Here is a 27,878-nt window from a genome sequence, read left to right as displayed (position 1 = left end):
CTTTCTTTCTTTACTATCTCTATCTCCTTCTCTTGATCTCCCTCTTTTATCTCTAGCTCTCTCTCTCCCCCCTTTCGCTCGTTCGATCTCCTGCTATGCTGTTGGCTGCGGCTGCCGCTTCATGTTGGGAAAAGTTGGTCACGAAATCGCAAGTGACCCACTTTGCCACGAGCATACGAGCCGCGTCAGCCCCATGTCCGGGATTCCATGTCCGGAGAGCAGCGCGATCTTCAGCAGCGGCTTGGCGTAGGATGGCTGCTGGACGGACGGGGTTGGGAAAACATGCGGGCCAACATAGCGCAGCCACCACAAGTGCACAACAGCGAGCGTTACAACGTGCCCGTCTGTGTGCGTGTGTGTGTGTGTTGTGGTTGGTGTGTACGTGTGCACGTCGCCACACCAGCCACGAACACATGGTAGGCGGGCATGCAAAGCTGGCAGGAAAAAAAAGTGTTGACAACACAACACATGCATCTTAGCTCCCTCTGGCTTCACTGTGCACTGCCAGCCGATGGCTTCATCTAGCATCCGCGACAGTGCAGGCAAACCGGCCAACCGATGCAACGAAGATGCTTCATCATCGTCCGCAACAAACTGCACACTGCACTGTGTGAAGCCCTGCATAAATTTCTCCCCCTATTGCGCGGAATGTTGCTACCGTGGCGGCGGCGTAGAGCCTCCTACCGAGTAGCTAGACAAACGACGACGCTTCCTCGCACCGGAAGATGCACCTCCGCCCCACGCGCGCGTCGAGACGACACGGTTCGAAAACACACCACCAGCGGCTGTACCAGAGATAACAACAAGCTGGCACCATGTTGCCCGTTGCTGAGGGTAGTAAATTTCACGTGCTTTGCTCTTACGCAGCCAGCCGCGCGCGGGTGGTCTGCTAAAAAACAAAACTGTGAACAAAGTACAGCGCCGCTGCGCTACTTTACTGCTACATCTGCCAGTCTGCCGTTTTCGTACGAACCGATTCATCAAAGCAACCTTGGCAATGCACATTTTTCATCCCCTTCTGCTGCTGCGGCTGCACCGGCCAAGGGGTGTTATGGACCCATTTTTCCACTCCAATTCCGACTCCATCAACACATCGGGATCGGGCGACTGACCCAGACCCATGCAGTTGAAACGGTGCACACGTGCACACGTGAGATTTAGGCTATTGCAGCAAGATACTCAGAAGTTGTAGCGATCGTATGATGAGAAGGGTTATTTCGCTTAACGCCTGAAAGTATGCAATTCGTATAGCAGCATGTACGAATTTTGAATTGCATTCGCTGGGTGACACGTGATTCGTTAAGCGTGTCCGTTACATTATATTTCATCAAAGGAAAAGCCTTTTTTTGTTATTTTTTATTATTATTTTAAGCCTTGCTTAGTTATTTTATTATATGTGCTAAGTGTGCGTAAAAATAAATGCAATCATATTCGTTGTGCGACTGAAGCTTCCCAGGGTGCAGCGTTAAGTGCGTACCTTTGAAGGGAAAAATATAGATTTAATCGTTATAATTCGAGCCCCGCGAAACATGTACCATGTTTATTGCGAAACATTTTAAAAAGAAGCGACTCTATACAGCGACATTGCACAATCATCTGATTCTACTACACACAGAAACTAACGTAACGTTCACTTTTGATTTACAATCACAATACACTAACTACGCAGCTTTGCAAACCCGTTCATTTGCACCCGATAGCAATCTAGAAAGCATTTCCCTCCCGCTGCTTTCAACCCGTATTGCTCAGCTAAAGCTATACCCCCCTGCATCACGAATAATATCGCCGTACCTCGTCCAGCAATCGGTCGATCGAGCTTTCGTCGATCGCAATGAACCGTTTCGAGTTGCGGCTAAAGAAGTAGATATCGCCCGTGTAGATATCGAACCAAAGCGCGTGGATGTGCAGATCGTGCGATTCGAGCCGGCGCTTGAGAAACCCGTACGACGCCACGTTCTCGATCTGCTGCAGCGTGTTCACCTGGGACAGCTTGTCTTCGATCGCAAAGTTGTTCTCCGGATCGATGTACGCGACGAACTTGCGGAGCGGCGTTTCGGACGAGAAGATGAGCGGCTTATCGAGCCCGATTTCTTTGAGGTTTTGAAACTTGGCCAGGCTCGTGTTGGCGTGCTCGCACAGCCACGCCCGCAGCGGCGATATGCGCCGGTTGTCCTGCGAAGCGAAGAATTGGTAAGGATTAGTGATGCGACACACTTCGGCACAATACTCATCCTACCAACGAGGCAAACTCGGGATCTTTCAGCTTGTACAGCAAGTTCATCGCTTTACAATCGCTGTGCCCGCAGACGATGATATGCTTGATGTTGTTCACGACACAGCCCAACTCTAGGGCGGCCGGTTCGCAGCTAAAGTACTCGTCCTGGAAGTGTTCTGCGTGCGGTACGAGATTGCCGGCATTACGCACGACAAACATGTCGCCGACGTGCGTCTCGGTAAACCGGGTCGGGATCATGCGACTGTCCATGCAGGTGAAAAACACGGCTTTAGGCTGTTCAGGCGAAAAAGGTGAGAAACGAAAAATGTCCCTTATTATATTGGAATGAAAGAATCGCCCCCCAAATCGCTACCATACCTGCGGATTGTCACGAACTTTCCGAAATTCCTGCACCATTTGCTCGCGGGTCGTATGCCGGTATCGCATAACGCCTCGCAATATACGCTCCATGACTCACAAACCGACTGGACCGGGTGACTGGGGTGGATGGGTGGGATCGGCTTACGGAAGCAGCTCCTCGCGAAGACGATCTCCTACACCCCCGAGGCAGCGCACCCGGGCGTACAAACACGGCACTTGGAAACACTATGATGACACGCAGACACACTACTCACGGGTCACCGAATGGACGAGCATCGTTTCTGCTTTCGGCTTGTTAGCAACAATTACAACCTTGACCGATAAAAGCGTACTGCAGCCCAAAAGAAATATCCAAATTAACACTTTTAAGATGCTGCTCGTCTTTAACAGCAAATAATTGCAGAAGGGAACATGCTTGCAGCACGTCTGTCCCCAGAGCCGCGTAGTCCAGCGATGACTTCACAGTCGCTGGATTAAACGCAAAAATAGAGTGACGATCGTAAACAGTGTGGTACGTCGCGATCAGCGATCGAATGCACAACGACATCGCCGATCCCAAATGCTTCGAAAGATGTAACGCACACAGAAGCACACTATGCTCCGGTCCGCCCGAAACTGGCCATGTATGAGGGACATAAACGTGTCCAACGCGTCCACAGAGAAAGGGGTTGGAGCAAGAGCGCGCTTAGAGGGTGGAAGGGTGAGAATGATGACGGAGCTAGTAAACAAATGTGTGACGGTGTGCGTAAGCGTTGCAGCAAACGCATACACTCACTCGCACGTGGCGGCCCCGATGGAGTCGCAACGGCATGGAGCAACGGCAGCGGCATCAGCAACACGTCGCTGACTACTATCTCTTTTCCGTGCAGGGCGTTATGCCGGCTGGCAATGGAAACCGTAGGACCGTCCCTTCGGCATGACGCGAACGTACGATTGCGCGAGGCAAACAGATATAGTGTGCGTGAACCAGTCTCGGGCGAAGGTCACTCTCGATTTCGAAGCGTAAAGTTTCTACGTTCATTGATTTCGATTCGATTGGAGCAAAGCTGGAGCACGCACTATGTAAGGGTGATTAGATATTAGTTGTGGATGTAAAAGACATGAAACGAAATGAATTTAATTTGCTCGGTACGTATTTAGTGAAAGAAATTCACAACTCAACGAGCCCTTCGCATACGACGATCACTGTAAACCGATTTTGTTCATTGCAGTACACGAATAATTCTTTCCTTAAACGGTTCAACACGCACGAGAATCTAAAAGTGAACTATTTTACCAAAGCTGAGCGTGAGCTCGCCTCTATTCGCACGGACGATGCGGCACTAACTGAGGCGATAGTCGGAATAAAGCGCTGATAAGATGTGATACCATCGCTAAACATCGGCACCCGACTTCGTACAGTGGGTCAGCTGTCGGCTGGAAAGGAAGGGCAGCAGAGTAAACAGGAATTGAGCGACGGACCTATCCCACACGCTGGGGCGGGATGAGCCATGATTAGAAAGAAGGGAAGAAAAACGGCAGAAAAATATCACGATGCGCATGCATTGCATTTTTGCTATTGCCAAAGGGCAGTATGGAAATCGAGTTCGAATCGAGTAGAGCCAAGCTAATTCAATTCCAAATATTTCCAATAAGATTTCATTTCTCCAACTAGAACTTAACGACAACTGTTTATATCAATATTATTTTATTCATATTCTTCTGCAGTTTGGCTTTATTTTACAGTTTACATCTTCATTTGCTCCAGCCCATAGACCCTTCTCCTCCTCCTCCTCCTCCTCTGTTGTCCTGAATTTTACCACTATCAATAATAGGGTTCGCTGGCGGATTCGAAGCTCCTTCTACTCCTGCAGCAACAAAATTTACACCGTCTTGCTTTACTTCTTTCATTATTCTATTCTGTTTCAGTTAGGTACCATAAACGCTCGCTTTTTTATCTGGTCACAATATTCAATATTCTCCCCTGCGAAACACTTTTCCATTAGCGTGTCGATAGTGTGAAGAAAGGAAGGAGGAAGATAGTTTGGTCCACGTGTAACGAGAGTTCCAAAGGCGTGAACCTGTTTTGATTCGCAAAAATTGCACAACGAAAAGGGAAAGTGAGCGCTAGAAGCTGGAAGAGCTCAAACAAACAGCTTGAATCACTTATCCGAATAATCGGCTATTGAACACGGGAGTCTACAGGATCGATTCAGCGCGCGCAACAAACCAACGGCAGCTAAATATACATATGGCGGGAGCAGCAGAAGCTAATAGTAACACTTCTAGTAAAAAGCAAACCCACTAATTTCTTCTGTAATCATTATAAAGTAGTAAAAACCAGCCAGTCACACACAAACATATACGACTTAGGATCGTTGCAACGGGATTATCATCAAGAACACGTTATATTCAACAGTAAGGTTGGAACGGTCTACTCTCAAGCGTCAAACCGGCAGCAGCGGTGCAGCCCTTTCGATTATTTGGAAACAGGAGGGATGCATCAAAACAAGAACAACAACAACAACAAAAACTACGGAAGCAAACTTGCCAATATCCTGCCGAGATTGCACGCGTTCTCAAACATTCACACAGCGTCTGACTTAGGTGGTGGAGTTTGCTCTTCCATAGGGGGGGGGTGGGGCCCATCATCATCCAACGTTTCTGCGGCTGCTCTCAAGCGTGCACAGTTTCGCACCTTCCACGCGTGGTAAACTAAACAACAAAATGACTGCGCAGGAAGGAACGTCGACATCCGCACGACCATCAGGCTTTCTTTTTTTTTGTCTGGAAGATCACGTCCTAGTATTCGTTTTGCTTACCGGAAGTAGTAGTACTTCTTCCGGTACAGGTATCAGTGATAAGCGTTCGTTGTGGTGTTGTGATGGTACGATTGATATTGCGTTAGGTGGTGTGCTTGCAGCTGCTGGTGCTGTTGCTGCTGCTGATTCGGTTGCTGGTAAAGCTGCTGCTGCTGATGCTGCTGCTGCTGCCCAGCGTACTGGTGATAGCCTCCGCCGCTTCCGGCGTACTGGTTTGGATGCGTCGCACCATTCACCATGCCACCGTGCGCACCGTGATGGCTGATGGCTGCATGGTGCAGGTGGTGATTGTTCGCATGGCTGGCGCCGGTGCTGCTGTTCGGGTTCTCCAGCTCCTCGAAGTACTTGCGCGCGTTCCGAATGTTGATCAGCGTTGCCTCGGACGGTATCGACGGATCGGACATCACCACCATCACGTACGTGTTGCTCGTGAACGTGTCGATAAACGCCGCAAACACGCTGTTGCGCACCTCCATCGACGAGAACTTGGCACCGAGCTTCGAGCAGGACAGCTTGAACTGTTTGATGATGTTCGACACCTTCTCGAACCGGTGGCTGTCCCGGTGCTGTTTGCGCTGGCAGTGCGAAATCACCAGAAAGGTGGCCCGCTCGAACAGCAGCACCTCGTCCGCGTCCACCACGTTCGCGAAGTAGTTGAGCGAGTGCTCCAGCGCCTTCACGTTCGGGATCAGCTGGTAGACGATGCTGCTCCACGCCCGGTACAGCGTCTCGTCCCAGATGCTCGTCCGGAATGCCGTACACTCGAGCGGGCGCGAACAGCGCTTCAGGTCCTCCTCGCGCTCCTTGAATATTATGTCGCGCTGCTCCTCCGCCACCAGGTCCATCTTGTGCACGAGGCAGAAGATCTTCGCGTTCGGCGAGTTGACCAGCAACGCCTCCAGGCACGACTGGTAGTAGTGCATGTCCTTGTCCAGCTCGCGGCTCTCCACATCGAACACGTAGATCAGCACCTCCACGTTCCGGAAGATGTTGTCCTTCTGTGAGGCGAAGTACTGCTCCATGAACGATTCCTGCCCACCGCAGTCCCACAGGTTGAGCACGAGATTGCCCAAAAAGCGGACGTGTGAGTGTTCGACATCGACTGGCGGGGGGAAAAGAATCGAAATTAGCAAATGCGTTCTGGTGGTTGTTCTGCTGCCTCGCAAGGACACTCACTTGTGGCCCCCAGCCTTCGTGTGTCACGGGCGATGTAGTTGGCGAAGATGATCGAACGCATGCTGGTCTTGCCAGAGCCGCTCTTGCCCATCAGGAGCACCTACAACCGGGAACGTAGAAATATATCCCATTTGCATGAATCATTGCCAGCCATTGATCGAGAGACACTGTTATGACGGCAAAGTCGTAGAAAACAAAACACACTACAAACCTTTTTCTTCATTGTGTCTGGGCGCGCTAGTTTGGCTGCGGGGAAGAAATATGTGCGCACGGCTACCGAAGTCAAGCGTCTATATAAAAGCGTAGAATGTACACGAAAAAATTACAAAGTTCTGATTGGAAGTAGATTAGAATCACGGTCGTTCTTTCTTTTTTCCCTTCCAGCACAGATAGCAGCGACCAACAAAAAAAATAACAACAAATGTTATTGACGTTTGACGTTCCGATGACAGCTGAGGCGAAGCGTTATACGGAAATGCTTTACAAAGTGTTATACCGTTTGAATGTTTGGCGCGAATTCAAAAAATCTTTTTTTTAATAGCACAACACAAAACTACAAATAGCACAACATTTACAAGAGTACAGCAATTAAATCAGAAGCACAAAAAAACTTAAATACAGCTAAACACTTGAAAATACAGCTTTTGTTTTATTGTGATGTTATTTAACCTGTTGATTTGAAATTGTTTGTATTGGTCGTGTTTTCGTTTAACGGTAATTGAAAATTAAATTTGTTCATAAAACTATCTTAAACTTTTTAGTGTAAGAGTTTACGCAATGTAATGACGGGCCAATACAAGCTCTAGAGACTTATAGACTACAAGTAAAGTTATAGGAATAGTAAAGTCAGCTGGTTCATACAAAGTTTGAACCCACGACGGGTATGCTGTTAAGTCGTATGAGTTGTCGACTGTGCCACGGGACCGTCCCCAAAAAGCGTTATCTAAATTTTGTAAAAGTTCGAAACATCACGCAAATGTTTTAGCTTCGGCTCCATTGATGTATATTGTGACATTGTACACTGGTGATAGTAGAAACGTTCTCGTGAGTAAATGTGCTTCTGCCCCCTTTGAAAAGAATCCAAAGAATGTAAGGTATGGATTGATTTTTATAATACAATTGGCACTCAAACACAGCACATTGCAGTGCCAAACTATAAAAGTAAGGTGTCACAAGCGGTTGAAAAAAATATCTAGTTATGGCTCATTGTGTTAAGCTGGTGATGTTGTTCAAAGTGTTACTCCTATCCTGCTGTTTCGGTAATCAGAGCTGCGTGCAGCATACATTGTTAAACATCGTGTAATTTGAAATCCTTTCCTTCCAATAGCACATCCAACCAATCAGCAGCAAACGTCCGATCCTCACACCACGGAAAATGTGCAATGTTTAATCGAGGTTAAGGAGCTGCTGAAGCTAGTATTTAAACTTCTTTCTGTAGAATCGTTTGATTTGTTAAGCGAAATGAATCAATTCGAAAAAATGCAAGACCAGGAAAGTTTCAGCTCTGCATCATCTTCGAAGTCGGCTGAGAACAATCACGGCAACACCGAGCAGGCTATTCATTTCCTGTTGGAAAAGTTGGACATGCTAATGAGGAACTTTAACCAAACAGTTGGGACCCTTTCCTGCTTTAAGCAGGTAAGTAATGAAATCGTTAGGTTGCAGTACTCAACTAATAAAGCATTTCAAACATTACAGACTCGCTTTAATCGCGAACCGGCAAGCCACGTAGCCAACTTACGCCAACAATCCACCATCAATTGCGACACTTCTCCAATGGTGTGTATGGTGTTTCGTCTTCTGCACTGGATGTACGTAGAGCCTACGTACGAGATTATCCAGCTGTTGCGCTTTTGGATACGTGGTAACAAATCCTTTCAACAGTGGTAATACCTTCAAGTCACCATATTGGACATTGACTCCGAGATTTGACTCCGAGACATTGAGACCGAGATAATAAAGGATGGCGTTTTAACTGCCCATTTTAGATAAGATAAACCGCGCTCCTATCGATCGAAGGCGTTCGAACTGCCGGAAGGGATAGTCCCGACCCCGACAATACCGTGACACCTGACCAGATAAGACTGCACACACACAGACACACACACCCACGCCGGAGATGATAAGATTGCAATTGTTTTAAGTGACGGTAGATTTGCTTGCATTGATTGCTGGTCAAGTGGAAATTTGAATGGAATCTGGTAAATTAATAGCAAATGATAGACAGATCAAAAGATGGTTCAGTAGACTCAAGAAGTGTGTGCGATGTCACTGAGCACAATAAAGTGTGACTGATACTGACTCCCCACCAAATGATTGATTTTAAAGAAACCCTAATATTGTTTCATTTTTAATAGTAATATCTTCATCTACATTGCCTGAGTAACTTTTCGACCCGGCCAACTTTTTCCCACACAATTTATCTCCATAGTTGATCACGCTCCATACAGTCCCCCTCCGAGCGCTAGGGCGACCAACTTTACCGAAACTATAGTACAAATGTGTACACAGACACACCTAACGTTGCAAACCAAGCCCACCGAAAGGCTCATGCTACACACGCATTACGCAGCCCAACGCTAGCCGACGCACACTACGATAGCACGTGGCAGTACGCAACGACAGCCCGCTCGCCCGCTCAGAACGCACTCTCGCGGCTCCATCGTGGTCGTTGTGATGGCTTTATCCGATCCAAGCGCCACACACCGACCAGAAATCCCTCATCGAGGGTCGATTTTCGGCGGTGGGGAGGCGGGGAGGCGAGAACGGTGAAGCGAAAATAAGCATTTAGCACGACCCGTTTCGGTTGCATTCCGCTCGACACCTTCAGACGCAACGGATCAGCGAAGCATCCGACCCAGCAGCTTACGCGTGCTTTGCCAAGCCTTTGAAAGTGATTTTACTCCACTCTACCTCGGCGACCATGAAGCAATCTTTGGCGGCGGTCCTAATCTTTGCAGCGTTCGCTGCCAACGTGCAGGCGGTAAGCGTTAACCAGGCTGTGTGATCGTGGTAAAACAAAAACCTTCGGTGGAGGTACTTACGGCAGATGTTGTTTCTTGTCTTTGGGACGGGTAGGTGACGGTGGACGTCTACTATGCCCACCTTTGCCCGGACAGTGTGCGCTGGGTGCAGAATCAGCTGCTGACATTGAATCCGACGCTTCTGAACGCCATCACCCTTGACTTCATTCCGTTCGGCAAAGCGCAGGTAAGTGCAAAAAGCGACAAAAAGGGAAAGGGAGCCAAAGTTTGTATGTAATTATTAGGTTACATTTAATCAAAGTTAGCTATTTCTAGAGACAGACAGAATAAGCTATTTCTATTAATTTGGGCTGTGTGAAACTATGTGCGTGCGGGCAGTATGTGTGTGTGGTGATGTATGCTGTGGTCAGTGTCGCCAGCTAGAAACCTGTTTTGTTGCTATTTTCTTTGCATCAGTTTGGGGAGAGTAGAGCGAACGGTTGTTCCTACATAAATTAAATCGAAAAAAGCCTGGCAGCGCTTAGCTGTTGGATTGTTCTTAAGACCGATTGGAACTCCCCGCCCGAGGGTCGCGATCGTGCCTGCGGACAGAAAACCGGATTTATTTCGTAAGCTCCGAACGGGTTGCTCGCCTGTGCAGCTGTATGTACTTAGGTGTTTTTGGTGCCATAATATTAATGTTTGAATGAAATTTCAAGAAACTTTTACAAAATACGGCCTCACGACCTTATCCCCCCAACCGATCGCGATGTAGCAATACAAGAAAACCTTCCCACGCAACGCTAAGGTCAATAGCGAGAAGGCGTTGAAATGGATCTATTAAAACTCCTACACACACCGGGCTGATGTGCGCAATTGGACGAGATTCTGCAACGATTTCGAAAGCATCGTTTCCGTCCCATTCTTCTCTCTTCAAACAATGCGCGCCTGTGTGCTGTGAATTCTGGGCGTTAGCTAACTTCGTTGCTTTTATTGCATCCATTGCATTACTTTCCAGAGCGTCAACAATGGCCAGAGCTTCATTTGCCAGCACGGTCCGGCCGAATGTGAGGGCAATCGTGTGCAATCGTGTGTGCTCAGCCTGCTGCCGACCCAGCAGGCCCAGGTGAACTACGTCGGATGCCAGATGAGCTTCACCGCTGATCCACGCGGCTGGGAGGTAAGTAGCGAGAATTGATGCAGAAATAGTGGTTGACCTAATATAACCGTTTGCCTTTCGCCCGAAGTGTGCCTTCCGTTCGGGCGTTAATCTTAACGCTGCCGAGCAATGCGTTGAGGGTACGCAGGGAACGACCCTTCAGCTTGAGGCGGAGCGTCGCACGCAGCTCATTACGCCGGCGTTTATTCCAACCATCGTGTTCAACGGCGTAAGCATGATGCAATTAACTATTTTGTATGAACAAATTTAATTAACGTCTTCGGTTTTGTTTGTTTGTGTTTTGTTTCAGCAATTCGACCAGGGTCTCCAGGATCGATCGCTGACCGACTTTGCGGGCATTATTTGCGAACTGGCCGGACTCACCGGAGTGGGCTGTTAAGCGTCCCCGTGTGTGTTAACTGTATCGAGCTGACGCGTAGTGATTAACTATAAGAAAGTCAATCCGACTGCCAAATAGCCGAAAAAGAACGTTTTTGAAATTGTACATCACTTCAAAATAAAAACAAAAAACAAATAAAGTACAAAATATTCGCATGAACTAGGACACGCGAAACAACTTCTATCTTTGCAATTCCGAGACACGAGTCTAGAATGTTTACGTAAGTTTGTACAAAAACAGGGCAAATCGATCGAATCTTATCATCGGCACACAGCATTTGAAGCCAATTTCCGTAAGCAAGTGCTATCGGATTTAAAGTCCGAGGCAAACTTGTTGCTGATAAAGTATCGGACGATTTAAGACGATTGTTGGTTTTCCAGTCATAATCATGGTGATTAAGCACAAATTAAGCACAACAATGTACACCGATTAATCCTATTGGGAGGTCACAATTTCACCGTTCTATGGCTGTTCGCCGCTCCGAAAGATTGAAAATGGCTTTTTTGAAAATTGAAAACAAACATTTTGAGAACAATACATCCACACAAGATTTCACATTTACATTTACCCATCGGATTTATAACCGCCACAAACCACTGGAGCATGCTTCTGCAACTTTAAGCCCGAATGCGCTACGCAACGTTCAAAAAAGCTGGCGCCCAGCAAATGCGCTAATAATTCACCTTCTATAAACACACCTTGGTCGGGCGCCCGGCAAACGCGCTAATAATTCACCTTCTATAAACACACCTTGGTCGGGAGCATTCACTTCCATTGCGCGTCCTCTCGTGATTTGCTGATTTGCTGCAGCCGTTATATATTTTTGATTGTACATTTAAATCTGTAAGTATTTTATATTGTGTGTTACATTGACGCGGAAAAACTGGCTATTCTTCACTTATATAAGTGGTTTGCTGGTGTATTGTTTGCCATTATACCATTATGGCCAAATTCCATCGCCATTATGAGGCCATTATGTCGAGTGTTATGAGGATTAGTATTTAAACATTTCACATACATCATTTCAGAAAATAAGGATTCAAGCAACAACAAGCGACAATTGCCGTGGGATGGTAATGGCGGTGCCGCTAGTCCAGGTTTCAGCGGGGCTGAAAACAAAATCACTGATCTTAAACATCAGAACCGCTCCTACAACGCCGGCTAGTGGCATTCAGAATGATTTTTTTCGAAAACTTTTTAAATACAGGAAAGGTCCAGCAGCCAAACCAAGTACAACTACGACAACAGCACCAAGGATAATAGCAACGGGAACAAAAGCATGAAGGGCAACAATGAATCCTACTCAGGCCAAGAGCAGTCCAGCTCCAGCATGCTAGCACTAATTACTAGGAAGCTATAGGGGTTGGAGGCGGGCTTGCGGGAGGAGCAAAGCTGGACGAAATTCTGCAAACAGTGCAGCAGCAAGATACGCACAGGCTAACCATCCGTAAGGTAGTGGGAGTGATCCATGTGAAGGTAGAACAAATCAAGGATGTGGTTTGCGAAAAGCCACCTAAAACCACGGGGGAGAAACGCACGAGCGGAGGAGAAAAAAAAGCCAAGATTATTTTACTATGTTTACACCATATCTTCCGGGTGGCTGGCGTTAGCCGCTGCGTTTTGAGATGAGAAGCTTGAGATTTGCCTCACAAGAGAAGCGCTCTCTAGCGATGGACTTGTATGAGATTTCCCATTTTTCCTCCCCAATCGTACGGCTCTCAGTGTTGAACACCGATCATGTTGTATTTTAATGGAACTTTTACTACTGCCACCAAAACACCCCGACTCAAGGCATCGTGGGTTGGATCTTCCTACCGTTTGTGGTGTGTTGCGGAGAGAAAAACGCGCCCATATTTATCTAAGTCAGCAAACAAAAAAGGGGAAATGTTGTACACTGGAAACGAAGCTGTGGAAAGTGTGCATATTGTTTAGCGTGTACAGGAACCCCAGAAACCCCCGTTTCTAAATATCTAGCTAGTTAAAATATAAAAAAATATATGTGTACACAAAAAAAAGAAACGTTGCAGTTGACCGGAACATAATTGAACACCGTTGCTTTATTCTTGCGTACATCAACTCGAACTGTGCTGCTCTCGACCACTCACTGTTTGCCTTGGGCCTGTTTTTCCAGCTTTTCCCGCTCCATGCTTTGCAGTTGCTCGAGCGTAAGTAGCGAAACGCCGAGCTGATCTTCGCGGGTGAACGGCTGTGCCATCTGTCGGAGCCAGCGTTTGGCAAGCTGTGAAAGGAAAGTGTTTGATTTTTAGCAAAAAAAAAAACGGTTGCGCTCCGCCTGAAGAAATTTGCTCTCTAACCTGCATCGATTCTTCCGTGCTGAGATTGCTCAAATTATCGGTCAGATGCTCCTGGATCCATTTCGGCAGCTTGCCCCGCTTGTCCTGCCGGGAGAAGCGCTTGTCCGCGAAGATCATAATACCGTAATCGGTCTTACCACTGTTTGGGGAGGCAAGCAAGCAACAAAAAAAAACCATTTAATGGGTACACACGTGACACAAGAAGCAGAACAACAGGTGCCCGTGAATACCTACCGAATAGCACGACCAACGCACTGTGCCGCATGCCGCAGTGCATCGAAGGTAAGAAAATCGTTCTCCCGTATCTGGAACTGATCGCGCAAATAGTCCAACCGTGCCTTCAGTATGCGCGACTGGGTGTACACGTACGGAATGCCAAACATCAGCACCGCCCGACCGAGATGGTGATCGAAATCCACACCCTCCGACACTTTGCCACGGGCGACGGCCAACAGCACGGCACCGCGGCCACACTCGCACGCCTTCACGTAGTTCATCAGCGCGTAGGACGTTTCCGCATTGTCCTGCGTTTCGATGAACAGTAGCTTGTAGCGCAGCAGCGTATCGATGATGCCCTGATCGTACCAGGACGCGACGACCGACTCCAGGTACAGGTAGGAGGTGAAGAAGCACACCACCCCGTCCGGTACGGTTTTGGCCGTCTCCACCAGCAGCTGGCCGTAATTGCGCGTCACCGCCGTATCTTCGCGCGTTTCAAAGCGCGACGAGATGGCAACCTGATCATTGCCACGCGCTACAATCTGCGGAATGGAAAGAGCAAATGACAGTATAATCCCAACCCCATCCAGTGGCCATTTGTTTCGGTTCATTTGCTTTACCATCGGCAGCAAGCAGGGCCGGGCGAGCGTCATCGTGAACGAGCTCATCACGACCGGCTCAAAGTCCAGTATCTTCGGGTACATGTCCATCGGGGAGAGCGTGCCGGACGTGATGACCACGCTCTGGAACCGCTGGAAGATTGGTTTCATCGCGATCGACGAATCGAGACAGCTGAAGTGCATGATCGGATTCGACACGGTGGGCGTTTTGTCGTCGAACGGCTCGATGATGATGGTAAAGCCCTTCGTGTACGTCGACACGAGCGTCGCGAACGAGGTAATGACCGACAGCGGGCCGTACTCGCTCAGGTCCGTGATTTCCAGCGTGCGCAGCAGCGACTGCAACCGATCGGCACAGAAGCGCAGCGGTTTCCGCTCGATGCACACCTTCTGCTGTACGTCGCGCAAAAACCCGGCCGGACTTTCCTGCACCACGTGCTGGACGCGCAGCCGCGATTTGATGTACTCGATGAAGCGCTTCAGAAAGGACAGGAAGTGATCCGCATTGCGTATGTTGCCCGGCACGACCTCCCTGATGACCTCGTTCGGCAACACCGGATTCGCCAGCACCATGTCGGTTTCGCGGGCGAATGACGCATCCTTCAAGCCCTGCACCAGCCGGACGTACTCTTCGTTGAGGCGACGCTTATCGTCCTCCTTCAGTCTGCAAGCGGAAGAAAACCAGCTTCATCAGAACGTGCTCTTCAGAATGCTGCAGCAATATAAACAAAAATCGCAAATCGCGCTTACTCGGCCACTTTCTTCTCCAGGTTGTGTATACCGGTCGTGCTGCGCTCGATCAGCCGCCGGTTGATCTTTACGCTCATCGAGTCCACGCACACGTTGTCGATGTTGTGCGCCTCGTCGCACACGACGACCGATTCGCGGGCCAGCTCCTTCGAGACCACCTCCGCCACCTTCGGATCGAGCAGGTAGTAGTAGCTGTACACGACCACGTGCGCCTGGTTGATGGCAAAGCGGGACAGAAAGTACGGACACCAGTTCCGCTCCCGGCCGAACTCTTTCAGATCGTCGATCGAGTACACGCCCGGCGGTAGCATGTTTTCTTTGCCCTCCGCCTGGAAACCCTCGTAATACTGGCACACCGGTGCCGACTCGTCGTGAGCCGCCCGTTCGCGCACGTAGCTCGCGGTCATGCCGTAGCACCGTGCGTCAACAATCTTGCCCTCCCGTTCGCGGCTCACCTCCGGATGGATGCACATGTTTTTGCGCGAGCTAAGCACCAGCCCGGTAATGTTCGGCATTGCGCCCGTCTGCTTTTCGTAGTAGTTCATCAGATGCTTCAGCTCGGCAATTACCTTCTCAATCTCGGGCACCGTACGCGAGCAGTAGATCAGCTTGCGCACGACGTGCGGGTTCTCCAGTATGTACGCCACGATCAGCGAGAGCAGCGTGGTGGTTTTGCCCGTCCCCGAGGGCATTTCCAGCAGACAGTGGCCCTTCGCATCGAACGTACGCTTCAGCTCGAGCATGTAAGCGTACTGCTCCGGGTAGATGTACTCGTACGGAAAGTACACCAGCAATCCGTCAACGCTGATCCTGTGGACGCAAGGTACCGCGGTTAGGGGAGTGCAATTGGCACATTTTGTTCGTATTCTTACCTCATTTTGTAGCGATTATTCCATTCGTGTGATGCAAACGAAGATGCGATGCACGCGCGCCGGCTGCAGAATGGGTTGTTGTTGTTTTGGAGGATTTTGACAGCTAAACGATCAGCTATACCAAGGTGGATTAAAGACATCAAGTGGACGAAAAGGGTCTTTGGGGGGTCGCCATGTATGAGGGACCTTACGTCATTTTAAAACCGTTATCGACTGGCTTCCGCACACAAAGTATAGCAAATAAAACAGATTTTTTGGTTGTTAAGTGCATTTTTGTATCTGTTTTGATTATCTTAACAGAAATGAGTCAAATTAAAGATATAGTTTATGATTTTGTTAATCTCGAGAAATAAAATCATGTAAATCACTTAATTCTCCCATGTGCCTCATAGATAATTCGGAATGAATGTGAACATATGTAAAATAAAATATTTCTTATTTATTATCCTTAAATATGTCGAAAACAATTTGAATCATACAATACATTCTCCAAATAGCACTCGAATTATTCTTTTTTAACTGGAATATATGTGCCGAATCTATGTTTTAATGTTTAATAAAAACTCAAAAAGCCCAAAATATGTTTGAAAAGTATACGAAATCATAAAAAACTGTAGATAAATTCAATGAACAAGTTGAAAAAACGTAAACAACTGTTTGAATCCTGGGGACCTTACGTCAAATGGCGATTTGTCAAAACGCTCTAGATTTCACCACCTCGTTTCTTTAATCCACCTTGGGTAGTGACAGTTAAACAAAATTGACAACACGCACACACAGACACACTCTCTCTGTATAAGCAATTGCAAAACAAGAAGAGGAAGAAAATGAAGATAATGTGAAATGTAACGCATACCGTACGAAGGAAAAATCGAGTCCCCGTGTCGTGCTGCTAATTTTCTCCAGGTGTTTGCCCGTTTTTCCCCGCAACGCACAGCTCACGCACGCTTCGGGCACGAGTTTCCAGCCAGCGAGTGTGCCCGTGTGGTGTCTGTGTTCCAGCTTCCCAAATGGTACGGATGGTCGCAGGAACAACCCAACCCGTCACCCTGCTCCGCATCGTTGGTCGACGACCGTGGCCGTGCCTCTCGCTTCAGTTCTAGATGGAGTGTTCGCCGCCGTCTTTGTGGAGCGCAAGGTAACTACACGAGATTTGTCGCCCAGCAACTGTGGATGCTCGGGATGCGTGCCATGGGAGCACCTCACTCTGGAACGATTCAACATAATTTCCACGCAGAAGAAGCAGAATCGCTTACCTCCGCCAACGTCATATGTGTGTGTGTGCGTGTATGTGTCGGGGTGCTTCGCCCAATTCGCAAAGCCTTTTTTGCTTCGTGTTTCGCATTATCACTTATTCGATGCAGTGAAATGAGTTGAGTGAGTGTGTAATCGTTCCGAAAATGTGTGTGGCTTCGCGCTCCACGAAAAAAGAAGGAAAAAGAAAACAGACGGAAAACCGTCCATCGCAAGCCTCGAGGCTTGCGTAAATGAATTGCTGATTCACGCGAGACAGGCAGGGGGGGACCGCGTTCGGAGGGTAGGGAGCGGGTCGCGTATGATTATCCGCCCTTTGCCCCCCATCTTCCGCTCGCCTGCCTGCTCTGTCGCGTATTTCAACAAGCGCAAGCGTGCATGTGCAGCTTTGTATGTAGGTGCGTGAAGGTGTGTGTGTGCGGTTGTCGCGAGAACTGTCGCGACCATCACGCAAAACGGTATCGATTTGGAGCGAAATCCAGATCCGGTCGGTAGGCTCACGGGCACGGCTGGCATCCCATCCTCGTGTGCCACTCTTCCTTCCTTGCTACCGCTCCGAGTGCGGTAAGTCACCTTTACCCATCGGGGCAACCATAGCACACAGGAAGTGAAATGGAAGAACACCCAAAACGCGACGTTTAGTGAGGGTGTTAGTCCGAAGAAGAACGTGTCTAAAGTCGGTGAAAAAGAGTGAGGCGGTACGGTGTGAAGTGTGTTGCTTCGAGAAAGAAAAGCTACAAGACGAAAACAGTGAGAAAAAACACACATGCGGGACAGCAGCCAGCCAACCTCCCCGTGGTCGGTGGTGGTGTGCGTGCGTGTGCATCGCGCTCTGTGTACCTGTGTGAACAAAGTCGCCGTTACCATCCCTAAAGTGCATTCGAAGAAACGTTTACCACCACCACCAGCACACACACACACACACACACACACCCCCCGAAAGGTCTGATGTGGGGTGGCGGTGCGTTGGAACCGGTGTGTGATTTTTATCGTGCCCGTGCTAAAAACGGAAGGATTATCACCTCTCCCCGGCGTGTTGGCAAATTTGCGCAAAATGCAGCGAAAATGAGCCTCCGTTTCTGACGCCCCAAACGGTGCTGATAATGGGCTTGCTTCGCTGCTTTTTATCGCCTGATTGGTGCCCGGGTGCCACAGCTCAAAGGAAAGATTGATGAGGACAGCGGCAACACACCTAGGCTGCGTCCGATAAACGTCGCCATCGTATGTCCCTGGTGCGGCATTTCCGTCATTATCGTCGGTTCCGCCGATTCCTCCCGAGGGAGCTATTAATGTTTCAAGCTTATGCGCGTCTGCATTAAAAAAAACAGCATCGACGAGTGTCATCGAGTACCCAAAAAGCCTTAAAACGCAGCTGGACAGGTGTCACCAGAAGCGCACAGGGAGCGATGTTTTATTCCATGCGGATGCTAGAGATTGTGGCTTGTGCACTTTTCTTCTATCCACACGACCGCAAATAGGTAAGTGCAATGTCGTTCCAAACATGAGTCATCGGTTGTATCACCTTCTTTGTAGGCCCGGGAATTGATGGAAACACATTGGACGACGGCTGACGACGGCTTAGTTGCTTAGTATGACACACACACTCTCAGCCTTACAATATCGATAAAGAGTCATGTGATAAACAGCACCGTCCGATGCTGTATTTAGAGTGTGGGAGCCATTATTAGCAACAATCATTAAAAAGAAAACCAGTGCGATTCAATTACAGCAGCGGGAGATTTTTAGATTTCAATGCTAAGCTGCTTTCTTTATGCAGCATTTGAGCCAGGAAATGCATGGCAGCTGGGAGCTTCTCCCGTACCAAATCTCACCCGCCCGACACGCTCCATGCTCGCGCAGGAATGTTAAATTCAGTTTCCGATGGGTTTTGGATTTGCTTCTAAACTAGGAATAAATGGCCTCCTGCTACCCAGGGTGGTGGGCTAGTAGTAGTGGTGCCGGCGCTACAACACACCCAAAACCACACCATGCAGACATGCACTCCCGTGCCCCTGCCCATTCATCATGCTCCAATCCTGCCCGGAGGGTTGCTTCTCTCCCCCCCAAGCGATCCAAAATAGACAGAAAAGAACTAATAAAATTAAACTGCCAAGGCGCGGGCGAGAACGCCACGGCGAAGCGTGCAGACCCCAGTGCGCAACGAACGCGAGGGGGGAGAGCGCGAGAACGATGTAAAGAAAACAAGCGTCTCCTTACAAATATAAATATATCTCTTAAGTGCTTCACCGCACACTCATATATGGACAGCATCGCACACACGCGCGCGCTCTCTCGCTCGTTCGCACCTCTTCCGTCTCGTCTACCGGTCCCAAAGGTTGGGCGATCCGGTCGCGATGCATTTCACCCCGCTTGCGGTACGGTCTGCGCCATGTTCTTTGATGCAGCGCTGTCCACGGTGGAAAATGGTTTCAGCTTAGCCTGTGCTCGGTGTATGTGTGTGTGTGTGTGCCGTGTTTGAGAGTGCCGTGTCACCCACTCCCTCTATACACCGTCTTCTCAATCAGAAGACGACGATGATGAGGATGATGATGATGATCTCTTTGGGTCGCGCATTTGCCGAGCCTTAGGAGAGTGTTGGTGTGTGTGTGCACTTCCCACTCCCACAGCATGCACTTTGGCGTGATGAAATTAATGGTCGAATCTAGACGGTGTGGTAGTATGTTGAACCCCTCCAGCTGTGGGCGAAGGTGGAAAGGAAGCACGGCAAGTAGCTGGCACGCGACTGCAGCAGCAGAAAAAGCTAGATTATTTCGCGAGACAATTCTGCGAGATGGAAAATCATGACCGCATGCATTATATTCCCCATGATGATGCTATTGCTTGTGACACATTCATCTCTCCTACGGGCGGGAGTGCGCTTGCCGTGGCCCCGATAAAAACAAGCTTAAGGGATGGTACGTGGAACGCGTAAACGTGTCACGGTGTGTGACGTATTTCATTTTCTCCATCTTACACTGTGACAGAGGTTTACTTTTATCATGCTCTAACCAAGGCCGCCGAGCGAAAAAGCGTCCACATCTCAGCGCGTCCATCAAATCAAGCTGAGTGAGCTTCTCGTGATAGGAGAAATGGGGCTTCAGCTTTCGGTAGATAAAAGCTGCCGTGTTCATTGCAATGGGAGCGGTGCGCTAGAAAGAAGGTGCAGTGTCCCGGTCGAGACACGCTTCATTCGCTTATCGTCATCGTGTATGACTAAAAGGTGTGACTCAACGGAAGGTTTTTGCCGTTTGACCGTTTGGTTCGGTCAATCAATGTGTGATGAAAGCTCACAGTGCTGTTTTCCGACGCTTAGTTTGTAATTTACTTGGACAGTATTTATTACACGATGTTTTGGGAAATTTGCGTGTGTGTTTGTGTGAGGGTTAATATCGTACACGTGCGCTTCAAGCTCATGCTTTCCGTCAGACAAGAGAGCATAAGGCTTTTGACAACAACGTTACTGCGCCACGTGTTTCTGCCATGGTATTGCATTGCGTACGATGTACAACAAGCTCCCAACTGAAAATTCACGCTGAGTTGGAAATGAACTCCAAAAACTATCTACGAAGCAGCAGCAGGCGTTGGTTGCTGTACGCCGTCCCAAGAAGGTCACCACCATGCTGGCACCATCCGGTGCGGATTTTCCAATTTTCCTTTTCGACGATCGAAATCTTTGCGCTCAGAACCGACCGACGGGTGGTGCCGGCCTGCTTCTTGCCCTTTTGTGTACAGCGCGCAGGGCCATTGACTTTTATCCGCAACACCCTAGGACAGGGCGTCAATTAGGGTCGTGGAAATAAAACAAAAAAGAAAAAAAGAAGCAAACGGAAGCTCACGGAGAGAGACAACGAGCTCTCGGGTTGTGCCATTTTTAGTTTGAAATTTTCTTTCCCCCTCCTTCGCCGCTTCAAGGCGACCGTGTGTAGTACATGACGCGTGCTGCCACTAGAACTCAAGACGCCCTAGCAACCAAAGATTGCTTCGCCGTGCTCGGTAAGCGATATGAGAAAAAAGCTATCACCAAACACAGAAGGAGCGGACATTCGTAGCTGGAAATAACAGCAGCAAAATTCACCAACCAGCCGTTTCGTTGGTTGTTCATTTCTTTTGTCAGCGTTCTTCATTAGGAGCGCATTAGACACTGAACTTGAGCGGGGCGAGAATCGATTTTCGTCTGGATTTACTAACTTTTTCTTTCCATGTTCTGCAACAGCGCCGTTGGGTGCGATTGGATTGGGTGACCATTTTGCACCCGCGTAGCCTCCGGTTACCAGGCACAAGGTTAATTAAATGAACCGTCCTTAGCGTGGCTGGTTCAAAAGTTCTTGTCCTTGGGAAAGAAACTCCCGGGACGCTGTGTCAAAGTGGAGCATAGATTTATGACAGTGTTGTGATTAGTTTGGGGATGAAATGAGATTCATATGACTAAAGTTGTACGCGCAGGCAGAATAATTAAACCAACAAAAAATCGAGTTGTGTCACTTTTGGAATCACTTTTTCTTTTGGAACCCATGTATATTACCTACCCGTATTGTGACGAACGAGTACTCCGTTGTACTTGAAAAAAAACTAAAACCTCCTTTCATAGTTGAGGGAACACTTCGTTGGATCTTTCTTATTGGAAATGAACATCATATGATGGAATTTTGAACTCTATGGAACTCCTATAGGACAGGCTACTTGGAAAATCTTGTTAGATTTGTCCAACGAGGGTGCGATAGAGATCAATTCCCATAACATTCAGTTCATTTCTAATGGGAAAGAGTCAATAAAGTGTCCCAACGCTCCTGGAAAACCCTATATGCTGTAAAATTGTTCAATATCGTAACGTTGATCGTCACAGCATGTTTGCACGTCCTTTTTGATCGCATTGATCATGCGATCGTTATTTAATGTGGCGCCTTCAGTTTTGCCGGTATTATTGGCAAAAGAAAAGAGATTGTGTATGCGGTTAACAATTCAACGACAGAGAGAGGATAAAAAAACGTTCCCTAGAAAACACACCACCAACGGGGAACACGGGACGCGATGACAAATAGCTTGTGCTTTTGCGGGTTTGTGTTTCGCACAGGCACAGGCGATCGACCTGCCAGCAACCTGAACGGAAAGCGATTCGTTTCGCTCGTTAGATAATATCGATGAACGAGAAGATCGATTGTATGTAATGAGTTATGCTATATCTCCCGAGCCTGGCAACCTTTTCGCCGCCTGCGAGGAAAGCGAGGAATCTTTTCCGTATCGAAGGCAGAAGAAGAAGAAGAAGAAAACAACAACAAACGGTAATGGTTGAATGAAAAATTGGTCTGTCGCAAACTGGTGAAGGTAACACGTTATACTGCCTACAGCGAAAGTCCAGCCTTTGTCCATATGGGACAAAGTCTTTCCATCGATTCGCAAACATGCGGTGGCACACGGTGGGTTGAATGTCTCATATTTATGCTTGGCAAAAGAGACGCTTGCAAGTCATTGAAGATCGAATGTGTTTTGTAAATATTATTAAGCTTGAGTTTAGAGGTTGTCTGTTTTCATTGTACTAGCCGATTCGTTGCGGCTTGAATATGTTGTAGACCTCTTCGTCTATGACAATTTTGCGATACATCTTCGTAAGAATTGGTAAGAACCAACAAAGGAAAACGTACCAGAAAAAACACACGCTTAGAATCACGAGTGACGACAATATTGTTTGCCAAAAATTATGTTGCCTCGAGGCAATGCTTCTCCAACCTCCTTTTGTGTACCGAACGGAAGCTCCAACCGAAACGCACGTACCCCACCGTACCAGGCCTGCGGCTCAATACTGTACGCGGTCGCGATTTGTCTAAATAAAGAAGAACTTTGCCGTGTGACAGTGGAATCGATTGAAACACTCACCTTTTTCTTCCTCCGGCCAATCAGCGGTGGCTACCGATTCCCATCTTTGGCGTGCGGGCCATTTTTGCCGTTCTTTACCATTCTTCGCACACGTTTTGCTACCGGCCTAGGGTCTGCCTTTGCTGGCGAGCACGCGGTAGACGATCTTTTCCCGCTGCTCCAGCGTGTTTGTGTGTGTGATGCGAAACAGGAAGGGGGAGGCTGGTTATGAACGGTGGTGGTGGTGGTGGTGGTGGTGTCATCACGTCCTGTTTTGTTCGTTCCTGAAATGGTTCTCGCTAATAATATTACCTCCATTTTTGACGGAGCCTCCCAGCAACATTAAGGTGAGGTTGCCGTTGTCTGTCGCGGGCGGCCGTGTCTCGTTTTGGAAGTATTAAGAAGGTAAAAAGAAACGCTTCCACCGGAAGCAATGCTCCTCCATCACACCGCCGGGCAGCCCTGCTTCTGTAGTGGCTTCGGCTGCTTGTGCGCCTCTTTTTCTCGCTCCACGGCGAGAATAGCAGCGGTGAATAGAATTTACGGATTTACGGAAAATCTATATGGATCAACCGAAATCCGTTTGCCCGGTCTGTTTTTTTTTATTCCTCCTCCCCGACAGAGTGCTGCGGAGGTTCTTTTCGACAATAATCCGTTGAACGAGCGCAAATTGGATTGCACTTTGTGCCGCCGTGGTTGATTCAATGGTTCACTGCCAATGTTAGACTCATAGTCGAGGCTTAACGTGTGTTCGCTGGCCGAAGGTTAAGAAAATCGATCCTTTTAGATGAGCTGGTGTGTAATGACCCTGTTGTGTTGGGCACAAAGTGTGTGTTAGACGATTGTTCAGTCAGGTATTATTTGGGTTTAGGTCGTCCGAAGGCGTTCAAGAGTATCTTTCATTATATAATTATGTATTGTTACTGTTTATAAGATCTTTAATGTATGCATTTGACTAATTGTTGTTTTTTTTCTATATTTTATATCGTTTCAGATCACACCGAGCAATGTACAATGTATTCAGCCAGCATTATTTCCTTGCAAATGCATATTATAAGCAGTTACAACATCAAATCTGTATTCTTCTGCAACTGCAACATTTCAATGTTCTTTTCTTCTATCAAATATTATTTGAAGCAATCAGATGTTCTATAATCAACCCCTAAATCCCGCTATTCTCTCTTTCGTAGGTGGTTTTCAGTTCGAAAGTGTCATTAAACCAAACACGTGTGACGGCACGATTGTCTGCACTCAACCAACACCCGGTACAAAACGCCAGTACCAGTGCAATGTGAACGTGCTCGATGCGTAAGGATAAAATCCTGCAAAATCCTTAAATGGCGCAACGGCGATAGAAATTAAGCGTTGGCTTTAAAGTGCATTTTCCCTCTACGTGTGTGTGTGTTGTTCTGCATTGGTGCATTTATGTTGTGTTACTTTTATTTACTATTTATTTCTCTTACCCACCCATTCCCCCGTTCCCGTTACCAATTGCGGCCACTACTGCGATCCTGCTTCAGTTCGCCTAGATGTGGTCTTTTGCTTGATTGTGGTTTAACCGTTAAAGTGTCCGTTTGGTCCGCCATTTACGTGTGAATCGTGTGTGCGCGAGTTCGCGACCGTTGCTTTCCTCGTGGTGGGTGTATTTTAAGTGTTCGCTTCCGTTTTGCATTTCGATGGGAGAAATCAGTTCCCCGCGTGGTGTACATGTCCGCTGTCGGTTGGTGTGAGCGAGCGTCGTCACTCGGTGGAGTTTATTGTGGAGTGCGTGTTGCGAATTAAATTATAGAGTAAAGTATTGAAAGTGTATTGAAAAGGCGCACAAAAAGCTGGCCAGTAAGGAGTGTACCAGTGGAGTAATAAAGTTGTGAAGCTGCTTTTGGTATAATAGTGTCGCGAGTGAAGGGAAATAATTGCTGCAAGAGGAGTGTGCCGGAGTGCAAGAAATAAAACCAAAGGGCGTTTGCTTGCAACATTTCGTCCCTTTTTTTATTGAAAGGAGTGTGTAGCATAATACATATCCCGCTTGAAAATCGTCCATCGACGAGAGCATCATCTGCGGCAAAACATGTCCAGCGAAGAGGATAAACCCCCGGCACCGCCCGTCCGGTTGACGAGCAATCGGGGTGGCGCTGGCGGCGGTGGTGGTGTCATTGGTGGCGGTGGAGGCAGCTCTGGAGTGATCGATCGAATCGATGGTGTCGCTCCGGTGGATATGAAGCCGTTACCAAAAGGTACGAAAAGGGGAAGAGCTGTTCAAACTGTACAATATTAGTTGAGAATTGCAACTGAAATTATTCTCTTATCAACATTGATTGGTTCAATCATCACAAATACGTTGTTGAATAATTTCTCTCAACTTACATTGAACGAACATTTAATGAAACAAATTTCTAAACACTAAAGGAGCATATATTGCATTGGTTTTTCCCTCGAACGAAGCGTAATATTAATCTTGATTCTCTATCTGTTCCCATTTTACAGAACCAGAAGATGCCGACCGGAAGAAGAAAACGCTCAAAAACAAGATCAAGGTATCGAAGGCGTCCCACAACGACTCGAAGCCGAATATATCCTATCCGACCAACTTCGAGCATACGGTGCACGTGGGTTTCGATGCCGTGACCGGAGAATTTACGGTAAGTTTGTGATATCGGAAACCAAAACACCAACAAAACACCCGTCTTAGGCGAGCGATGGATAAAGAGAGCGAGCGGGATAGAGGCGCTCGGCTCTTTAAATTAAACCCCGGCCATCCTTGGACTTGCAAGAAAGCAAGCGCACGTGGTAAGATCGAGCAAAGGAGAGCAAGGTTAATGTGTGTTGTGTATTAAACCTCCTCCCACCCGCTTGGGCAGCAAATGAACCCCTCTGCCCCCTCACCCCAAGATGTACGGTAAACAACGCACAAGAAACGCGTCTACTTTCCACTAATGGTGTGATGCAATCTAATTTGAATTGGTCGGCGTTTGGTTCAATTGCCCCCATCTGCTTTTGGATAGGGGAGGGGGGGGGGGGGGGATATGTTAAGAATTTTGGAGTAGATGGCGCATTGTTTATATCTAGTACGGCGCCCTAAACAACCTGTCCGCCGGACAGCATTGCGCGTGTACATATGCCAATCAACCTGTTCACGCAATCAAGACGACCTCGCCAAAAATAAAACGATGCACCTTCTGCCACCCCAAAACTTCACTTTCACTCGCGATGGCCATGCTTTGGGGGGGTTGGGGAGGGAATTCCCCCTTTGCTCGTTCCGTAAAACCGGGTGGGTCACCCGCAAAATCGAAGCTTAATGCAAGAGTTAGTTAACGACCGATGGGAAAGCTGGTGGAAAGGAATAAGTAGAAGTGTGCTTCTAGCCAACTTTTTTTTGTATTGTTGCCATTTTTCTTCTTTTCTTTTTTAATCGCGAGGAGGAGGGCCCAAATATGATGGCGATTTGGCGTCGCTATTTTGTTCCGGTTGTAATTTTTACCGCCGCAGCCGTTGTTGCCTTATGACGGTCGTGTTTTGCGCGTGAGTGTATGGTGGAGGGCATGTGCTGTGCGTGTAGCGGTGGTGGAGGAGTGTTTTTTTTTCTTCTTTCTGCTTTTTGGTTGCAAAAGTATTCGCTAGCATTTTGGCGCATTTATCTCGTTTGCCGAACGTGCGTCACGTCACGCCGGAACGATTTATGGCCGTTTTGTATTGGGTGGTCGAATGGTAAATATCCCTTCCCGTTTTGTTTCTATGCTCCCCCATGCAGAATCCCAGCCACACCCTCCGCCCTCCCTCCCGTCTCTTTGCGATCTTTCACGGCAAAACAAAAAATGTAACAGAATCCTATTTTTGTGTTTTAGCTCGTTTTGGGGTGTGTGTGTGTGTAACCTTTACCATAGGTTTTGCGTTCGCTTTCGTGCAGGATCGGCTCTAAACTTTCACTTCGACACGCCGAAACCCTTTTTTACGACTTTTTGGCTTTATCTACCCTTCGTTCAGCTGTGAGCGCGTCCCATTCCTTGCGGTGAGGCTGCCTATATCTGTGAAATTTTGATTAAATTGAGATGAAATTCCTCATCAACGTGTGTGTCACATGCACTCCAAGTCAATAAAAGTTTCCATCGAGCGGACGCGCACCAACATTTGCATTTGTGTAGCTACATGTAATGTTGTAAGATCGTATGTCTTGTGTTAGCCCCATGCTAGCAAATTTAAACTTGATCAGCAGGGTCCATAGCGAACTTTTTTTTTTATTGCAAAATGCTGGTGTGCAACATCTTACCATACTTTTTGATCGTTTCGGGTTCGTTGAACCCCGTGCTTGACACAAGAGAGAATGTTCGGTTCGATTGGTGCCTTGTTTGTGTAATGTGGTCGCTTAGCGGAGTGGCAATTGATTGATTTATCACGATTTTTTCGACAATTTTTTTGCTGCTTTTTCTGTCCCGATTTGCTCCCTTTTTCTCATTTCCACACGAACACGGCTTGGGTAAAAAAGGTATATTTTCCAAAAGGTTGCATTTTATGTACTGCAATTTGTTTGTCTATTTTTTATCGTTCTCAAACTCACTCTCGTGCAATAGTTGTAAAAAAGCAAGTACATGGGTGAATTGGGATCGTCAAGAAACGAAAAGATAAACATGGGCAAACATGCTCTCGGTCTATAAAAGCTTCGTGATCGATTGTTGTTGCAGTTGGTTGACGAAGAATGCACCGAGTGTGGCACCGCTTTGGCCATGTAATGAACTGCGATTCGATTGATGGTCGATATAAAATTGACATGAGCGTGACAGCATTCCGGCGACGGTTCGGCTGACGCAAATTGATAGACCCGCAGACAGAGAAACGTGTATGGTTTGCGAAGAAGATTCGTTGAAGTGAGTGTGTGTGTCTTTAAATGTCCAAAAATATCATCCAGGTT

The 27,878-nt window shown here is 47.8% G+C and overlaps 6 protein-coding genes and 1 long non-coding RNA gene across 14 annotated transcripts in view; 4 read left to right on the top strand and 3 right to left on the bottom strand.

Moving 5' to 3' along the window:
* Positions 1-1,430: 1,430 nt before the first annotated feature.
* Positions 1,431-4,190, bottom strand: LOC120948767 (beta carbonic anhydrase 1). Of its 3 annotated transcripts, XM_049605321.1 has the most exons (5): positions 3,873-4,190; positions 2,594-2,927; positions 2,237-2,509; positions 1,792-2,172; positions 1,431-1,477 (listed from the first exon to the last, which is right to left on the bottom strand). In XM_049605321.1, the coding sequence occupies exons 2-5, from the start codon at positions 2,684-2,686 to the stop codon at positions 1,466-1,468; spliced, it is 759 nt and encodes a 252-aa protein (XP_049461278.1). In that variant the 5' UTR covers positions 2,687-2,927; positions 3,873-4,190; the 3' UTR covers positions 1,431-1,465. The 3 variants fall into 3 exon arrangements, with proteins under 3 accessions (XP_049461278.1, XP_040221402.1, XP_040221401.1); XM_040365468.2 differs by lacking the exon at positions 1,431-1,477 and having other exon boundaries at positions 1,513-2,172; positions 3,873-4,186; XM_040365467.2 differs by lacking the exons at positions 1,431-1,477; positions 3,873-4,190 and having other exon boundaries at positions 1,513-2,172; positions 2,594-3,078.
* On the top strand, positions 3,631-4,849 carry LOC120948771 (uncharacterized). Its single transcript, XR_005750975.2, has 2 exons — positions 3,631-3,724; positions 3,808-4,849. It is a non-coding gene; the product is annotated as an uncharacterized LOC120948771 (long non-coding RNA).
* On the bottom strand, positions 4,267-6,994 carry LOC120948766 (ras-related GTP-binding protein A). The gene is made up of 3 exons (XM_040365466.2): positions 6,785-6,994; positions 6,574-6,673; positions 4,267-6,499 (listed from the first exon to the last, which is right to left on the bottom strand). The coding sequence occupies exons 1-3, from the start codon at positions 6,794-6,796 to the stop codon at positions 5,430-5,432; spliced, it is 1,182 nt and encodes a 393-aa protein (XP_040221400.2). The 5' UTR covers positions 6,797-6,994; the 3' UTR covers positions 4,267-5,429.
* A 459-nt stretch (positions 6,995-7,453) lies between these two features.
* On the top strand, positions 7,454-9,171 carry LOC120948769 (uncharacterized). Its single transcript, XM_040365472.2, has 3 exons — positions 7,454-7,832; positions 7,901-8,211; positions 8,272-9,171. The coding sequence occupies exons 1-3, from the start codon at positions 7,772-7,774 to the stop codon at positions 8,461-8,463; spliced, it is 564 nt and encodes a 187-aa protein (XP_040221406.2). The 5' UTR covers positions 7,454-7,771; the 3' UTR covers positions 8,464-9,171.
* Positions 9,172-9,375: 204 nt separating this feature from the next.
* On the top strand, positions 9,376-11,275 carry LOC120948770 (GILT-like protein 1). The gene is made up of 5 exons (XM_040365474.2): positions 9,376-9,556; positions 9,652-9,783; positions 10,555-10,716; positions 10,784-10,924; positions 11,006-11,275. Exons 1-5 carry the CDS (start codon positions 9,497-9,499, stop codon positions 11,093-11,095), a joined length of 585 nt encoding a protein of 194 aa, XP_040221408.2. The 5' UTR covers positions 9,376-9,496; the 3' UTR covers positions 11,096-11,275.
* Positions 11,276-13,122: 1,847 nt separating this feature from the next.
* On the bottom strand, positions 13,123-15,985 carry LOC120951244 (general transcription and DNA repair factor IIH helicase subunit XPD). Its single transcript, XM_040369837.2, has 6 exons — positions 15,872-15,985; positions 15,000-15,809; positions 14,250-14,913; positions 13,645-14,171; positions 13,411-13,549; positions 13,123-13,334 (listed from the first exon to the last, which is right to left on the bottom strand). Exons 1-6 carry the CDS (start codon positions 15,874-15,876, stop codon positions 13,197-13,199), a joined length of 2,283 nt encoding a protein of 760 aa, XP_040225771.1. The 5' UTR covers positions 15,877-15,985; the 3' UTR covers positions 13,123-13,196.
* Positions 15,986-16,627: 642 nt separating this feature from the next.
* The window catches only part of LOC120948267 (serine/threonine-protein kinase Pak), a 60,075-nt gene continuing 48,824 nt past the window's right edge, over positions 16,628-27,878 (top strand). The window contains exons 1-3 of one of the 6 annotated variants that reach the window (XM_040364413.2): positions 16,628-17,009; positions 24,166-25,209; positions 25,460-25,614. In XM_040364413.2, coding sequence (XP_040220347.2) covers positions 25,044-25,209; positions 25,460-25,614 — 321 coding nt within the window. In that variant the 5' untranslated portion in view covers positions 16,628-17,009; positions 24,166-25,043. The other 5 variants (XM_040364410.2, XM_040364409.2, XM_040364408.2 and 2 more) reach the window with 5 other exon arrangements.

This window comes from Anopheles coluzzii, chromosome 2 (assembly GCF_943734685.1).
Source record: "Anopheles coluzzii chromosome 2, AcolN3, whole genome shotgun sequence".
Lineage (NCBI taxonomy): Eukaryota > Metazoa > Arthropoda > Insecta > Diptera > Culicidae > Anopheles > Anopheles coluzzii.
This window is presented reverse-complemented; position numbering and strand designations above follow the sequence as displayed.

What these genes read in the sequence shown, in the direction of transcription:
- LOC120948767 (XM_040365468.2), bottom strand. Translation starts at nt 2,686, where the DNA reads ATGGAGCGTATATTGCGAGGCGTTATGCGATACCGGCATACGACCCGC. An exon ending in AAGTTCGTGACAATCCGCAG is followed by an intron (nt 2,510 to 2,593) that starts GTATGGTAGCGA and finishes TCGCCTGAACAG; the next exon opens with CCTAAAGCCGTGTTTTTCAC. An exon ending in ATCCCGAGTTTGCCTCGTTG is followed by an intron (nt 2,173 to 2,236) that starts GTAGGATGAGTA and finishes TTCGCTTCGCAG; the next exon opens with GACAACCGGCGCATATCGCC.
- LOC120948766 (XM_040365466.2), bottom strand. An exon ending in ACGAAGGCTGGGGGCCACAA is followed by an intron (nt 6,500 to 6,573) that starts GTGAGTGTCCTT and finishes TCCCCCCGCCAG; the next exon opens with TCGATGTCGAACACTCACAC.
- LOC120948769 (XM_040365472.2), top strand. Translation starts at nt 7,772, where the DNA reads ATGGCTCATTGTGTTAAGCTGGTGATGTTGTTCAAAGTGTTACTCCTA. An exon ending in ACTCCTATCCTGCTGTTTCG is followed by an intron (nt 7,833 to 7,900) that starts GTAATCAGAGCT and finishes TCCTTCCAATAG; the next exon opens with CACATCCAACCAATCAGCAG. An exon ending in CCCTTTCCTGCTTTAAGCAG is followed by an intron (nt 8,212 to 8,271) that starts GTAAGTAATGAA and finishes CAAACATTACAG; the next exon opens with ACTCGCTTTAATCGCGAACC.
- LOC120948770 (XM_040365474.2), top strand. Translation starts at nt 9,497, where the DNA reads ATGAAGCAATCTTTGGCGGCGGTCCTAATCTTTGCAGCGTTCGCTGCC. An exon ending in TCGCTGCCAACGTGCAGGCG is followed by an intron (nt 9,557 to 9,651) that starts GTAAGCGTTAAC and finishes TGGGACGGGTAG; the next exon opens with GTGACGGTGGACGTCTACTA. An exon ending in TTCCGTTCGGCAAAGCGCAG is followed by an intron (nt 9,784 to 10,554) that starts GTAAGTGCAAAA and finishes ATTACTTTCCAG; the next exon opens with AGCGTCAACAATGGCCAGAG.
- LOC120951244 (XM_040369837.2), bottom strand. An exon ending in CTGGAGAAGAAAGTGGCCGA is followed by an intron (nt 14,914 to 14,999) that starts GTAAGCGCGATT and finishes TTCCGCTTGCAG; the next exon opens with ACTGAAGGAGGACGATAAGC. An exon ending in TGCGTTGGTCGTGCTATTCG is followed by an intron (nt 13,550 to 13,644) that starts GTAGGTATTCAC and finishes CTCCCCAAACAG; the next exon opens with TGGTAAGACCGATTACGGTA.